A 16,767-nucleotide genomic window follows, 5' to 3' on the forward strand; every position below is an offset into this window, starting at 1 on the left:
AGTTAACGTGAACATACTAATAAGGATTTGATATATTAGGTGAAAAACAACGACATGGGTTCTTTTTTCTCAGTACATTTTGAAGGATCTGATGAGAAGGAAAATATATATTTGGAACATATATGTAAGTACAGTATATAACAAATTCATAAGATGGAAATGTAGCAATCACATTTGATTCAACTCTTGCAGCTGTCTTAAATGTTGAAATGTCACATTCTTTATTAACTATCCCACTCGTCACGGATGATTTGGTTCATGTTTCTCTTTATCAACTCTTCGAGTTTCACTGGAATTTTCAGACTCTTGAACCTGCAGGAAAGCTCTTCGATTTTCACTAGATTTTCAGACTCTTGAACCTGCAGGAAGTAAAACCAATATGATCGATCAGCTTTCTTTTCAAAAACTAAAGGACTAAAAGAAGCAAAACTATCGATTATAGATGCTTACGTACATGTACATATATATATATATTATAGTATTATACTACGTAAGTAAGTACGTAGTAGTACGTACCTCTGCTCGTCAATGTCCATGGAATTAGTGTAGCCTGACTTGTTGCTCCCAGCAGATCCAGATTTTGATGATCTGCTGTAGTTTGGCAATGGCACATCGCCGGACTCAATCCGGTTAACATCTTCGACAAGCCTTTCATAGTGTCTCTTGACTTCCTCCGCTGTCTTACCACCCACAGCTCTGGCCAAATTGTTCCACCTATCCGGGGTGTCCTTATCATACACTGCTAGAGCATTCTCGAACATTTTGTTCTGCCTTGACGTCCAAGATCCTGATGAGGCCATTGAAATATTGAGAGTGAAGATATGCTAATGATATGAACTGATTGATGATGAGCTCAGGTTGCTTTGAGCAAAGAGAATGGCAATGGTGCTGTTTATATAGAGGTTGTGGAGGGGAAGAGAATGAGGGAGAAGGAGGTGGGGTCGTAGCTAGCTGTATACTTTCCTAGCTTGGAAAACAATGGGGCGTTCAGTTTCAATTCCTATAACCTACGTTGTTCTGTTTCTTCTTTTTTACTTTTCCAGGTAACTAATTAAACTCATGGATTTGCTGAATATATTAGGCTTAAGCGGCAAGAAAGATGAAACTCATGCCGACTTTGTTCCTTTGTCCAAGATAAAGTCATTTTTTCCTTCATTTCTACGCTCAGCTCATCATGTTGTTCCTTGCACGTACTACTGCATCGTAAACCTGATTCAATCACCGTCCGTTACTGCACTCATTCTAGTTCTGGGAATTCTTGATAGTACCAAAACCAGCTTTACGTTAGCCGTTAGCCGCGCATTGTTCATTTATGTGTTCGAGCAGTTAAATCTCAGCTGGCTAATTTTATGAGGGCATGCACCCCTATCGATAATGGCTACCTAATGCAGAGTTATGATCACATCTGCACTGATCCATGGTGGTTGTTGGAGGGCACCTAACTCTAATTGAAGATAATAAGTGTGCTGTACGAAAACTAAGCTTATGAAAAGTTTCTTATCACCACGATTTTTTGCAATTTATATTTTAGCTAGCTGCTTTCATTGTCATTTCAGATTTTTGGTGATAGGTAGAACTTCATAATCAGAGAATCAGAGATAGAGATAGTTAGTGTGCAGCTGGCTGCAGCTAGTAGAACACTTCAGTTTCCAAAATCAAACTTAATTAAATAGCTTTCAGAGAATATAAATTAATTTCTTGCATTGAAGCTGAAGTCTTGCATTATGTACTTTGTATTAGCATTTGCACATGGTAATTAGCCGTAGCAACTTTAATCAAAATTATCAACTGGCTTGCATGCTTATAAACTAGTATTATATTTTAACTACAAAAACCAGAGTACGTACTTAGGTAGCTGTAGACTACTGTAATTGGTAAGCAAACAGCAGAATAATAACAAGGCTGGTATAGAACCTCGAGGTCTTGCAGGAAAAATTGGAGTACTGCAGTAGTTGGATTTGAATGGATGGACGATCAATTCACTCTTTCTGCTTTTTTCCATCACATTTCGTGAGTAAGTACAAGTTTGGCTTCTACTAAGCATTATCTCCCAATGCGGTCGAATTGCTATAAAAATCTTGCCAGAGTAGGACTGCGCCTCTACACCTAAGCATCAATTGGCCATATATCATATGAATCTGACAGCAAGGTAGAACATTACAAGTCCTAACAAGGCCAAGCATCTCATTCAGATGCTTAATGCATTGCTATAGCCAGCTAGCTTGTGTTGCTAATACGATCAAACTGAATTCCCATTCTGATTGTAACCGAGAAGATAAGCCTAGCATGAAATTTCCTATCTTTTATTCTTCAGAATTTGTTCTGTGTAACTATTTTGAGAGAGAAAGATGTAGCTAGCTGTATGTATGAGATACCAGCTAAGTGAGCTAACTAGCTCTAGTCACTATGTAGTAGTAGTAGTAGTAGTAGTAGTAGTAGTAGTAGTAGTAGTAGTAGCGCATGCTGCATTTTGAAAGCAAACAATCCTTTCTACAATCCAGAATCATGCATTTTGTAAATGTTGATCGACACAAATGATACCATTAGTAGTTTAGAATCTTTACATTTCCTTGTAGCAATATACTAGGGAGGAATCTAAAAACTAGAAAGGTTTGCTGATCTGTATGCAACATCAAATTTTGTCGTAGTTATTGGCTTTGGATATGCAAGAGCTAGGTTTTTTGACCTATTTGAATTACAACTTAAGCAACTTTTTGGAGTACTGATCCCTTGAGAGAGAGACATAATTCTGTCTGATAACTTCTTGGAATCCTTATCATCATCGATCCACATCCGATTATATGCAATTTCAAGCAGAATTTATCTCTATAGAAAATGCCTTTCCAGATCATTCTGGAAAGCTCTGAGAGATACATTTTTCTTTCTTGATCTGTGGCCTTAAAGCAGTTGCAAGTTGGTTTTCCTGATCATCATAAGGTATATAGAATGCTTTTAATGCTTTTGAGCATCCTCTGATTTGAAGACTGAGAAGACTGGATACTTCAATAGGTTCCCTCTTGATATGTTAGGCCATAGCTGATGGCAATGGGGAATCCATCCCTTTCTGATTTGTAATTGGGTGGGAAAATGTCACTGATCAAAACACCCCTCAACATACATTGTTACTACATCTTCTTAATTATCAATACTATTTTCTGGTGTCTAACCTGGTATCAGTTGTATCAGATCATTATTTGGTTCGAGTCAAAAACGAACAATATCATTACATGTTCTAGGCACATAGTAACAAGACATAGAGTTGAACACTTGAACAGTTCAGGATAATACTTTGCGTCATTCTGCAAAACAATTTCGTATACATTCCAGACCTATTCAACCTATGCAGTACATGGTCGTATTTTACTTTACTGTCTTCAATTCAAAAGGAACATAAGTATTCATTTGTGTTCTGCATTGTTGAATATCAGCTCCTACTATTTTGGTATATGAGATATCTGTTACATCAGTTGGTGCTATTAATTATTCCGGGATATATAAAGTTTGATGGCTTTTGACATATCCTCACAAGTTGGAAAATGGAGTAATAGACTCCTACCCAATGTTTGATGAGGCAAAAGTGTCCGAGTGGATTCTTTAGGATTCAAGTTGCAGAACTCATTTTTTTGTTAATGGTCCAGGAAACCATGAATCCTCATATCTTTACTTATCAGAAGAGGATATCCATTATGGGGATATCTGATCAACAAGAGTAGATTCACCTAGCTTTTGTTAGCTTGCATCAAAAAATTCGGAAACATTTTGATATAAAGTTGTAATATATACTTATAAGTTTCTAAAAAGAGCACCCACTTGTTTAATCTAGCTAATTAGCTACTGAAATGATCATAAACATATACAGTTGATATATGGAGTAATACTGATATGATCCACTGCATATTGCCATGGGGTATGAACTGATACAAAACATACAACTTTTTGCCAAATTTGAAGTGTTGTGTTAGCAACTTTCCACAAATATTACACACAAAATTGGATTCTTCCAACTTCCAAATATAACATTGGGAATTTCAGAAGAATTTTTTCAGGTTCATACAGGTCCTCTCATACCTCTTCTCTATTTCACCTTCTTTCCATTTTTAGCTGCCAAATTGGGCCCAGTGACAATGCCCCGATATCTATTTCACATATCTTTCATTTTGGGTCTGAACTGCATTTGGATATTTTGGTATCTTAGTGGCCCAGATAAAACCAGCCCATTTGGTCTGTGGGGTAATTAGCAGAATAGCAGTACCCCCCATTTTCTTTCGTTTTGGTCTGATCATCAAGCATCAATTTCCTCACCACAAATTCCTCTGTCATCTATCAAAAAAAAAAAATTCCTCTGTCACTCTGTGCCTGTCGATCATTTTTCCTTATCAGTATTCTAACATCTTACACTTGTTTCTGAAAAATTTGACAATTTCAACATCTCTTAAATGGAAAGTTGGACACACTAACTTTATATTTCTGTTTTCTACATTGATTGATGAAAACGAAACTTGAAACTTTTTATATGTTCAGTATGTGCTCGACGCTTGGCTCCGAAATATATTTATTTTATCGTTGAGTCGCATTCACAGCTTGATTGATTGAAGAAATAAAATATAAGATTCATTTTCGTTCAAATTTGTAATTGGATCATATTATTGCATGGATTAGGGAGACTTCAAAGTTGCCAAGCTAGACTAGATTATGTGACTTGTTGAGGACACGTCGGTTACAGTATTTTTCCTGTAAGGTCATGGCCGAAATGACTCCTCTTGCTTTATAGCTATCTCATAGTTTTCATTATTGGGATCCTTTGCAATTTTGTGTTTTGGAATTATGTTGACTACATAACAAAGGTTGGGTGCCCATCAATTCCAATTGGGTGTCCATCAATTTCAATTGGGTGGGTTCTCCACTTCTCCTTATTTTTTCTGCTACTTCTAGGCCTACCATAAGTTTACTTAAAAACCAATACAATTTTCCCCTAGTTTTAAGATCCATTAAAAGGTCAATCTGATGAATGTAAATGAACTCATTCAACTCATTGAAAGAAGAAAATTTGATTTACGTACATGGTTTTCATGCAGAGACCAAAAGTGTAGTACACAAAGAAAGAACAAAACCACTACAATCTCCAACCTAAATACCTAATAGAAGAAGAAAATTAAAGCATGGTCGACATTATGTCATTATCATGGTAGCAAACAACACTTGTTTTTAGTGTTGTTTAAGGGAATGAAAATGACGTATCAGGCCTATCCTGGATTACAAGGAAGTTATGCTCCTTTTATGGTTGAGAGTCTTACTCTATCACGTTCAATGTCATTTGATTATAGATTAACAGTAAGTTATCATGGTGTGAGATTGTTCCAATACTGATTACGTGTTTATTAATTTGATCTTACGTTTATCTTATACTATAAAGTAATAATACTATCATGCCATACATGCATTAACAAACTTTTTTTTCTTATTTTATTTCATAAACAACTAAAATGCTATAACAACAAGCTATAAAACAAGACCATATTATTTACTGACACTCTTAATATCAAAGAACTTAGAACTTTAAACTCATGACAACTCTTTTTAGTTAAACTACTTAACCAACTAGATAATGACTCACTGACTAACAGTAAGTGTTTCATGAGTCGGACTTACAATCCTCTACTTAACAAAGAGTGACCATGTCCTAAACCCCAAAATATGATTTAATTTCTACTTTTATTTTCTTTTCGTAAAGTTCGGCTCAGACGGTGTGGTTCGCATTTCTGTTACATATTTACTTGAACAAATGATTTTATATCTTTTTAGCAAAAAAAAAAAAATTGAAACACGCCGACATCACTCAAATAGTATTCACATGGAATTATCAAATTGAAGGTTCAATTGTTATCAAAGGACTGTAATCATGTAGGGATTGATGACAGGTCTGATTCAACTCCATTACCAAGTTGCAACAAAAACAGAAAAATCAAACCTCACCCAAAGGGAAGCAGCCTTTGAATTTTCTGATTTGTTAGAATAATTATCGATCCCACTTCCAAACACAAACAGATGAACAATCCCATTGTCACAGGCTCACAGAGTCACAGCACACACAAAAGACCCAAAACAGTACTTCTCAAGTCAACCTCATAAACCAAGAAGAAGAATAAGAAGACCAATTGGTAATCACCACCACCACCACCTCCACCACCACCACCATTTGAAGGTGCAATTCTTCAAAGCCATATAATAATAACTATGCCAGTAATGCCACTGCAAAACGGAGCTACCAGAGTCATGCCTTTATTAATGGCTTCTCCGGTGAGTGTCTGAAAGTGACCCAGTTCGGCTTTTAGCGGTTGGGCACAGTCTTCACTGCTTGCCTGCCTCTCTCTCATTTAAAGCTGTTTTTCACCTTCAATTCTCTCTGCTACATTAAGCCCTCCTCTCCCCCACTTTTACCATCCTGCCCCTGCCACCCTACCCACACTTCTGTATTCAAAGCCTGCAAAACATCACAGCTTTTTAAACTCTAATGCAGAAGAAGCAGCAAGGTTCTTAGGTAAGTACTCATCTTACTTTAGAGTGTTTCTTGTTCAAAAAGACTTGAACTTTGTGTTTTTTATAATCTGGGTGTTTATTGTTTCTTTCCTAAACTTGTTTTTAGGTAGAGAAAAACAATCCTGAGCTGAAGCTTCATCGAGTATGATGAAGATGTACAGTATGTTATCACAGATTAAAACCCAAGTTGGAGTCTTTACAATATCTCTAGCTTTGTTCTTCTTGATTAGCTGCGTTTTAGCCCAGCAAGATTCTTTAACCTCCGCCGTGGAACGCTCGGCGTTACTGGACCTCCGGTCGTCTTTAGGACTCAGGAGCAAAGACTGGCCTATAAAGGCAGAGCCTTGCACCTGGACCGGAGTTCAATGCCGGACCGGTAGAGTCGTCGGAATTACAGTCTCCGGTTTGAGACGAACCAACCGTGGGCGGCGCAACCCCAAGTTCGAAGTGGATTCATTGGCCAATTTTACATCTTTGGTTTCTTTTAATGCTTCTGGGTTTTCACTTCCGGGGTCTATACCTGACTGGTTTGGCCTGAGTCTTAGTTCACTAGAGTTTCTTGATCTGAGTTCTGCTTCTGTCATTGGTGCTGTTCCTGAGTCTCTTAGTAACTTGACAAAGCTTAAGTCTTTGTGTTTATCTGGTAATGACATTACTGGTGTTCTGCCTTCTGCATTGGGGAGCTTAGTTGAGTTGGAGGTTCTTGATGTATCGAGGAATTCGTTTACTGGATCAATACCTTCTGAGTTTGCCTCTCTTAATAATCTAACAGTGCTTGACCTTTCTTCTAATTTCCTATCCGGTACGATACCACCGGGTTTAGGCACTCTTTCGAGGCTTAATTTCCTGAACCTGTCTGATAATAGTCTCACTGATACCATACCGGTTCAGCTTGGGGAGCTCTCTGAGTTGCTTGAACTCGACCTTAGTAAGAACGCTTTGTCTGGTGGGGCATTGCCCGTGGAATTGGGAGGGTTGAGTGGAGTGAGGAAGATGGTGATTGGAGATAATGATCTGGAAGGTCCACTGCCAGACGGTTTGTTTTCGAGTTTGACTCGGCTGGAAGTTCTGGTTCTGAGTAGGAATAGACTAGAGGGTGCTCTTCCTAGTGCATTGTGGTCACTTTCCAAATTGCAGCTTCTTGACCTATCCAGGAACAATTTTGCAGGAGCTCTGCCGAGGATCAGTACAAATGGTAGTGTCAGTGGAGCTGTGTTCAACCTCTCTGATAATTTTTTTCAAGGCAAGGTATTGGAAAATAGTCAAAGCACTGTTACTCTTACTGGAAATTGCCTCCAGTTGGTGCCAAATCAGAGGAGTTCACAGGCATGTAGACAGTTCTATGAAGAAAGAGGTATGGCTTTTGATGATTTTGGGGTACCTGAACCAGAGCCCGACTCAAAGAGAAAAAATCGTTTAATATATATACTGGCGGGGATATTTGGTGGACTAGGCTTCATTGTGATTTTGGTAGTGGTTCTGGTAGTGCTCTTGAAAAGGGGTAATAAAGCCACAAATCAACAGGGAAGTGCAAATGTTGGGCCTGTTACAGATGGAGACGGCCTTTCACTCCCTAAAGATCTCATGTATGCATCAGGCCTCGGAGAGCCATTTACCTATGGGCAGATTTGCCAGATTGCCGGAAGTTTTGGTGAAGAAACTCTTATCAAACATGGACACTCTGGGGACCTATTTCACGGTTCCTTAAAAAGTGGAACCCCTGTAGTTATCAAAAGGGTAGATCTGCATTCCTTCTCGAAAGAATCATATACGATAGAAATGGATTTATTTAGCAAAGTTTCACACACAAGATTGATCCCACTTTTGGGGCATTGCTTGGAGCATGAGAATGAGAAGCTTCTGGTTTACAAATATATGCCAAATGGAGACTTGGCTAGTTCCTTGCATAGAGTTACAAATTCAGCCGATGGCAAATTACAGTCTTTGGATTGGATTACAAGACTAAAAATTGCAATTGGAGCTGCTGAAGTCCTAGCTTATTTGCATCATGACTGTAGCCCGCCTCTTGTTCACAGGTATTCCTGAACTTGCTTTCAGCTATTATTGTTTATTTCAATTAAGTTGCTGTTGCTGATTTAATCTGAAGGGAACATTTTTAGCCATTATTTATATTTCATTGTGAGTTGGACTCCTTGTAAACTTTTAGTTGTTGAAATTTTTTTAGATTAAGTTAATGGTCTAATATGGTGTTCTTAGAAAGCCGTCCAGTCACTTCATGGAGCTGAGGTTTCCTTCTAGGCTGAATAAAGATTGTGCTAGTGCCAAAACTAGTTGTATATGCAATGTCTTGTTGTTGATGTTAGGCTGGGTTATACCCCTTGTTACCCTTCATGTGAGACTTCTTAGGCAGACTCGCTGCAGTTCTTCATGTTTAATATAGATGTCTCGTGACTGATGTTAGATAATTGTACCTTGGTATCCATCATCTCGGACTTCAATTTGCAGACTCACTCTATTTCTTATTTCATGCTTGGGTTCTTACTTCATGTTCAATTTAGCTGTATTTGCGATTTCAACTTTGCTTATTAAGATGAGCAAGTTATTAAAAGTTTATTTTGGTGGTTGAAGAGATGTTCAAGCAAGCAGTATACTTCTGGATGACAAATTTGAGGTCCGACTTGGCAGCTTGAGTGAGGTCCGTGCACAAGAAGGGGATGCTAATCAAAATGTAATCACAAGATTGTTGAGGAAACAACCGTAAGTGTTTGACTTCTAAATTTTAAATCCTGTGTACTTGCAACTTTGGCATTCTTCATTAAATTATACTTCTGGGGAACTTTTATCTGTTTTGCTACTCTAAAATCTATGTCAGTCATATATTGACGGTTTTACTTTGTGTTTTGCTCAGAAGCTCTGAACAAAGCCCTTCTGGTACGTGTTTTTTTTTAATAGTTCTTAGGAACTGTTTCCCTAGATTATTTTCTCTTGCATTTGTAGTCTGAAACTTACTTATTTTGTTTCAATGAACAGCTTTGATGTCATCACCAACTTGTGCTTATGATGTGTATTGTTTCGGTAAGGTTTTGCTTGAGCTTGTGACAGGCAAGCTCGGTATCAGCAAATCAGATGATGCCTCTACAAGAGAGTGGCTGGATCACACAGTGCGTTACATTAGCATATTTGAAAAGGAACTGGTGAGTAAGATTGTAGACCCATCTCTGATAGTAGATGAGGATCTATTGGACGAGGTATGGGCCATGGCAATTGTGGCCAGGTCCTGCCTCAACCCCAAGTCTTCCAAGCGACCGCCTATGAAATACATTCTCAAAGCATTAGAAAACCCTCTGAAGGTGGTGAGGGAAGAGAGTTCAAGCTCTGCAAGGCTGCAGACAACTTCATCTAGAAGATCATGGAGCACTGTTTTCTTTGGTAGCTGGCAGCACAGCTCATCAGAGAATGCCACCGTTCCTGGTCATACAAACAGAGAAAGTATCAGTGCCTTAAAACAGTCGGGGCGAGCAGGTTCTCATGGCAGTGGTGGAATTGAGTTCTCCTCTTCACGTAAACGATTGTCCAATGAAATATTTCCTGAGCCAATTGAAATGCAAGATGTTGAGAGGCAGGAAGAACATTAGCTGAGAGACTTCTTACGATATTATATCTTGAAGGGTGGTGTTAGAGTTCATGTGATTATCTGCTAAACAGTGTCACTGCCGCCAGTTTTGCTGCATTGAACCATCTGGGACCTGAATGAAGGCTTCAGGAGATATGAGATTGGGTCTGATGTATCTAGTTGTAACAAAGAATCTGTATAATTATGTGGATGAGTGGATCTCCAAAGTTGATCCCCCTATTCTTAGTGGTTATGAAGGTTTCTCACTGTCAAACAGGAGATGCGTAGTGTCTGTAATTGTTAAACTGGCTTTATGAAATATCCCATCAAGTACAGCGTATGTCCTTTATAAATATGGAGAATCTACTAGCCTGCCTGGTATTTTTTTTCTTCCTCAGTTTTCATTTTTTCAAAGATGATTTTTGTTTCTCAATCTGACATTCGCATGCCTTGGTATTTGTGGCCCTAAATTCAGGTTACTTCTCATTCAAATTGATCATCTGCACTCTCCCAAACTCAGTCCTTGCAGTGTTGTTTACTTTCATTCGAATATAGTAATTATTGATATTTGGACAACAAACACAAGGAACTGCTCTATTAATTCTCATAGAAAGTTTGAACCACATAGTGAAAAAGAAAGTAGAGCATGCACTTAAGCAATTCATTTTTACAGATACTCTATAGGAGCAAATAATATTGAGAGGATAGAAGCTTCGGTGCAAGCTCTATTTTATGCTTTCCCAACACGCCATGCCCTTTTCTTTAGGATGCCTCATTTCTTCACATGGGAATAATATCAAATTCATGGGGCATGAAATCTTCACTGGGTCTGTAGTATTTGTCAGGGGAGTACAGGCTCAAGTTTGAAACTTGGCTGGTATAAAGGCAGGCAAATCTCTCTACCTGCATCATGATATGAAATTTCAGAAAAGAAATAACGAGATAAAAGTACCAAGAGAGAATCCAAATTGATGACAATTAAAAATAGAAAAGCAATGACAAGTTTATTAACATGATTCTCCAGCATTATGTATTTCACCATCAGAGCCGAGTTGTCCACTGAGCTAGGTAAGGCCAGTATATTTGACAAAATTACTGACCTGATGTGCAAAGCGAGAGTTCTGATAACCGGTCTTCATAAGTTGTCCCCAAGTCTCATGAAACTACAATTAATGGCCAACCAGATGATCAATATTTGCGAACCAAACTCGATGTTTATTACAAGAGAGGTAGAAGAGATACCGATACCTTTTGGTGGCATTTGCGTTGTGCATCTTGATGACTGAACCTAACTTGATCCCTTTCAGACTATAAATAGGACCAATGGAAGATAGTTAATATATATTACACAACTTCTTGTATATCACATTTATGTGGCTGGAACATGAATTTTCAGCTAACCTCCAAAGTGTTGTATTCAGAAGCTAACTTTTGCTTCTCCTCAGCACTGATATCTTCAAACCTGAAAAAATCAATCTCATTCAATGTAAAAGTGTCTTTGAATAAACAAGAAAGAACAACTGGAGCTAGATACTGACTTCAGTGACCACTTCAAATGATGCATTTTGTCCTCAATGAGATCACGTTTATTCCTCAACAATCGAAGTTGCTGCATGAAACTAGCGATATAAGTTACATTCTAAACTTTGGTAACTTTACACCTAAACTAGCATTTTCAAATGTCGTATTAGAAAGACCTTTCGGGTATCTCTTAATTCCCACAGGAGTTCAACCTCCCTCTCCAGTTCTGGAACTACAAGCATTGTTCTCCACCCTGTTCATAGAGATGAGAAATACAATCATATGCAAAGGCAGGAATCGGGTAGAAAAAAAAAAGGTGTACATTAAGATATCTCATGCAGAAAATAGACACAATAAAATAAAATAGAAATACAATATAGTAAAGCAAAAACAAATAGAGGAGATAAGAAGATTTAGTACCAAGAACCTTTTTGCTCCGCAAAATATCACCATATATATGATCCCCAACATACAGAACCTAACCAAAATGTATACGAATTATTGTGAGCAAGCATCAAAAGTTCAAATGGGAGATACATTTGGCCTCAAGTCGTGAAAAAAACATCCATCTCCCAGGAATAGCTCAACTGTCGAGCATCACATTAATTTAATATCAACTTTCCACAAAACATCCAGAAAAAAATAGCTCACTTGTGCACTCGACTCAATTGAAAGCAATCTATGAAGATGGCCAACACTGCCTCCCTGGAAAACTCGGCAAGCCTTATCTGTTCCCTTTGATGAGAATGCTGGTGAAGAACTTCCCACCTTTAATATAAATTAAAATTTCAATTGATTTATAAGAGAACAAATAGCAGCAGGGTATGCTAGAGATGGGTGGACAACATTAGTATACCAACCTGGGCCATAGGAGAGCCATTATCTGTATTAATTAGCATCCCAGACTCGTGTTCAACTTCAAACAGATTTGCACGATTACCATCATGGAAGAAGCCTGGCTTTGCACTGCACAGATAGTATTTCAAATAGTTAATTTAGAGACAGAAACAATGATATAAATATTTTGAACTAATAGTAGCAGTTCTTTTTTTTCTTTTTCTTTTTTGGATAAATAGTAGCATAGAGCCGAAGAACCATGAAGTACATCTCGAGGGATAGTGAAAAAAGACGAGGATGACCTGCCAGTGATGACAACATCAAAGTATTGAAGCCAGTCGAAGGTGCATTTTCTATTACCATCCAATGTACGTGACTCACAGAGGAAATTCATCACTATGTTTGTATAGTCCCATAAACTGTAAGATGTAAAGAGTCAAAGACCCAAAAAAAATCACCTATTATTAGCAACAATGTCCATAACATTTCAACTTCAAAGTATTAAAATAGATGGAAGAAGCACACATACCTGTTTGTTACCAAGAATGTAGATCGGCCAGAATCTCTAAGCATTTTCAGCATGGGAACAATGGAGGTATCTTCAATAACATACCTTGTAGCAATAAACAGTAAGAGATATGTACTTTCAAGTTGTTACTTTGGGTATTTGAAACTAACATATGTTGCTCATCCTTACCTGCTAGGGTCTTTCGCAACCATTTGCTTTAACGTTCCGTCACGGTGGCACAAATCAACAGCAGCTCGAACATCTTTGTAGATGACAGAGTAACTGAAATGAAAACATGAGAGATAACGAACTGGCACAGAAGTTTAACAACCTCACAGAGAGTCATAATCTTACTCGACACCCTTTGGAACTTTTCCAGGATTGTTGTCTTTAAAATCAACCAATTGAGCAAACAAGTAGGCTTCAGCCAGAGAAAATAGGGTGTCAATGAGAGCATAATCAGGCTCATCGAAGGAATCCCTTAGTAATGTATTTCCATAAATACTAACTTTATCTTCCTTCGACAACTCCTTAAATCCATGGTAGGCTACCTTCACATACTTATGCCGATCCATCTGTAAAAAACATCAATTCCAGTGTCTCTTATAGATTCATAAAGCAAAATAACAGCAGCCCTACTAACTTGGATCAACAACAATGAAAAGTAATACCAAACGTAAATGAACACAAATTAAACAGGGCTGACCTTCAAGATGTTGCCTCTCTTCTTATCAAGAACCAAGCCTCTCACCATGTACTTCCAATCAAATGTCCAGTCCAGCAACTACATGAGATATACTTTTTCTCTGAATGAACGTAATACATATTGCTCGAAATTTAAGAATAGTTGTAAACAATGTTGGAAATGAACATAACATAAACATACTAGGTCAGAAGTAATTGTTGGGTCACTTAAAACTAATGCCACAAAAAATTACACAACACACTAGCATCATCAATTTCGTTTTTAAAGAGGGAACAAACAAAAGAGAACAGAATGGCTAACATACCTCACGGGGGTATCCTAAATCGAATACCAGTTTCCTGACAGTGCCTTCATACGCAAGAGATTCAAAGGTTTCTGGCTTGTATTGTGCCAATGTGTAATCCATATCAAACCCCACTGCAACAATATTCTTCATATTCAATGATCTGTTGCAGAAGATGTGCTTTCCTAGATCAAGTTTACACCCTCCTCCAGGAGAGGACCACACGCAAGGTTCTTGACCACCATCGCTACAACCCATATGCACAAGACGCGATGAGTTGTTGTTGTCACCTACAACAGTCTTGCGGCTCTTCTCCATGAAATAGCTGGCTCCCAATAGATTACCTCCTGGTACAAGTGATCAGGGATATCAAATATTTAACAGCTCAGCAAAACCCAACCTCAAATTGCTTTCAACAAACTACTTGCTTAGAGGCTGACTGCATACAGAGCACACATAAAACACATCCAGCAATACCAACAAAAACCGACAGTTATAGTTTCGGGGCAACTTGGTGTTGTCTTAAACCTACAAGTTACTATCCTCATTCAGTTAGACAGTTAGACAGTTAGTCATACTCCCTCCTTGTTCATCTCACCCTATTCTATACTACATCCAATCTAACACCTGATTCCTGAAAACCCGGACAGGTTACCTGCAATGGTGCCGCTCACACCGGACCACGCTAAGTTCCAACAATTCTCCAAGCTAGGCCCCATTTTCTCGATCAAAAAAAAAAAAAAAAAACTCTGTTCTAATACCAAACCCAATCTTCAGCCATACTTAACACATTCATCGTTAAAAAAAATGTTATAATTAATCCAGCTGCTTAATTAAGAGATAATCTAGAAATGCACATTGAACACACAACACGCGAAAATCAGAGAGTTGAAGACGGTCGAGCGAGGAAGATGAAGGAGAGGAGCATAACCTACTGTGTGAATTCTCTTCTGCTTTCCGGGGGGAGAGTGAGAGCGATCCGGCCGGCCGAGAGTAGCCGACGAGGCGAAGCGAGCCGGGGAGAAGCACAAGGAGGAGGAGGGAGACAAGAATTCAGGAGCAGAGAAGAAAGAGAGGCAGAACGAGACGGGCTTCCTGGGAATGCGCATGGTAGAGGGCTTAAATAGGCGGCAGCAGCAGCATGATAGGGATGAAGTTGAGAGAAACGAGGAGGATGAGGAAGATGATGATAGGGTGGGGGAGCGGAGGAGGAGGAGGAGGGAATGTGATTCGGCGGTGGTGGTGGGATTGGGAATAATAATAATCGGGGAGAGTGGGATTGGTGATGGGGTAGGAAGGAAGAACATTAAATAATCCAATTGGGAAATGGGGTTGATTGATTCTGCTTCTTGTTCCGCATTGGGAATACGGAAGGGGGAATTGAATTGGATTCCAGGGAGAGGTGGTTGTTTCCGTTTTCAGGAACTATGGGGGGAGCATTTTTGGTGTGTGTTTGTTTTCGGTGGGGAGAGTGGTGGGAAATTGGTAGTGTGGGGATATTGAGATGCTGTGTGACACGCATGACTGACTGGTGCTCCTCTTTTTTGTGTGTGTCATTTATCCATTATAATTTTTCAGTTTGGTGTCGTTGAATGAACCCAGTAAAATTTTATATATCCAACAAAATATTTATGTTTAATGTTTTCAATTTATCTCTAATTAACTAAATAGTTTTCCCAAAATGCCTTAAATCTTCCCAGACGCTCACATGTTAATGCTCGTTTATCCCTAATTCACCATCACCCCTACGTATGTGATTGAGATTAGGAATATCATAATCGCATAATGCTTGTAGCCTTGGATAAAAAAAAACCTCCACATACATTTGTATATATATGTAGAACAATAAAAGATCTCATTTTCCTAGTTAGGCTGGGTTCCAAACTCTTTTCAAAAAAATAAAAGATCTCATTCAACTCCATATAAATTTGTATATATATCTAGAAAATTAAAAGATCTCATTCACATAGATATTAAAAGACCGAATTAGTTCAAAGATTACTAATTGAACTAGCTAGTGCATTCATATCTCAATTTGACGGATATCTGTTTTGTCATTCAGAAAATGCGTTATGTCACACATGAAATTTGTTCAATCCAACATGATATATATATTGTGATTGAGAAAGCATAGTTAAAAACAAAAACAGAGAAAGCATACTTATTTAGACAACATTTTATAAATAATCAGAAAAAACGTACCAAACACAAAAACACCATCATCAATTAAATATAAGTGTTTAATTTTCAGACTCGAAACCTCTTCTCATGAGAAAATACCTCATATTGCCTCATGGTTTAATCTTGACCGTCAACATTAATCTCACGGTCAAGGTTGTTTTCTCTTCTATTAGTTTGTCACTCGAGAAAACATGTGATTCGCTCTATCTCTATGTCGCCTCCCTCAATTGTTGATTTCCCATACACCATCACCAAATTATTTCTTTTTGGGACATCGTCTAAAGTACCCAACTCATGTTGTACTATAATTTCATCTGCAAACAAAGGACATTGTTTTTCTTTGGAAAATCTCTTTGTTGTTTTAGAACGTGTTGATGATCAAGGTCTCCTCTTTGAGTGGAACTGTATCATCATCAATTAATGGAACATCTGTAGTTGTTATAGATAGAAAACAAAAAACATCCGGTTTGCTTGAATTTTCAAGATCTTGAGCTTTGGAGAGCTTGAAGTTGGGATTAAATCAGTACATATATATATATATATAGTTATAAATAAATGTATATGTAATTGATTGTTGATTTGATACTCTATTAAGGGGATTGATTACGATTTGGATTTTG

General features: G+C 38.1%; 3 protein-coding genes across 4 annotated transcripts; 1 reads left to right on the forward strand and 2 right to left on the reverse strand.

Moving 5' to 3' along the window:
* Positions 1-211: 211 nt before the first annotated feature.
* On the reverse strand, positions 212-819 carry LOC126784965 (protein RADIALIS-like 3). Its single transcript, XM_050510529.1, has 2 exons — positions 517-819; positions 212-359 (listed from the first exon to the last, which is right to left on the reverse strand). Exons 1-2 carry the CDS (start codon positions 798-800, stop codon positions 338-340), a joined length of 306 nt encoding a protein of 101 aa, XP_050366486.1. The 5' UTR covers positions 801-819; the 3' UTR covers positions 212-337.
* Positions 820-6,135: 5,316 nt separating this feature from the next.
* LOC126784939 (probable LRR receptor-like serine/threonine-protein kinase At2g16250) lies at positions 6,136-10,451 on the forward strand. Its single transcript, XM_050510489.1, has 5 exons — positions 6,136-6,538; positions 6,644-8,573; positions 9,127-9,255; positions 9,407-9,429; positions 9,529-10,451. Exons 2-5 carry the CDS (start codon positions 6,682-6,684, stop codon positions 10,131-10,133), a joined length of 2,649 nt encoding a protein of 882 aa, XP_050366446.1. The 5' UTR covers positions 6,136-6,538; positions 6,644-6,681; the 3' UTR covers positions 10,134-10,451.
* Positions 10,452-10,684: 233 nt separating this feature from the next.
* Positions 10,685-15,437, reverse strand: LOC126784940 (uncharacterized). Of its 2 annotated transcripts, none has more exons than XM_050510490.1 (16): positions 14,898-15,437; positions 13,988-14,313; positions 13,684-13,761; positions 13,332-13,552; positions 13,167-13,259; positions 12,999-13,082; positions 12,772-12,888; positions 12,493-12,598; positions 12,284-12,400; positions 12,053-12,110; positions 11,809-11,885; positions 11,650-11,720; positions 11,513-11,573; positions 11,360-11,419; positions 11,212-11,274; positions 10,685-11,014 (listed from the first exon to the last, which is right to left on the reverse strand). In XM_050510490.1, exons 1-16 carry the CDS (start codon positions 15,271-15,273, stop codon positions 10,892-10,894), a joined length of 2,031 nt encoding a protein of 676 aa, XP_050366447.1. In that variant the 5' UTR covers positions 15,274-15,437; the 3' UTR covers positions 10,685-10,891. The 2 variants fall into 2 exon arrangements, with proteins under 2 accessions (XP_050366447.1, XP_050366448.1); XM_050510491.1 differs by having other exon boundaries at positions 14,902-15,047.
* Positions 15,438-16,767: the final 1,330 nt, after the last annotated feature.

The sequence above is a fragment of the Argentina anserina genome, chromosome 2 (assembly GCF_933775445.1).
Source record: "Argentina anserina chromosome 2, drPotAnse1.1, whole genome shotgun sequence".
In the NCBI taxonomy this organism is placed as follows: Eukaryota; Viridiplantae; Streptophyta; class Magnoliopsida; order Rosales; family Rosaceae; genus Argentina; species Argentina anserina.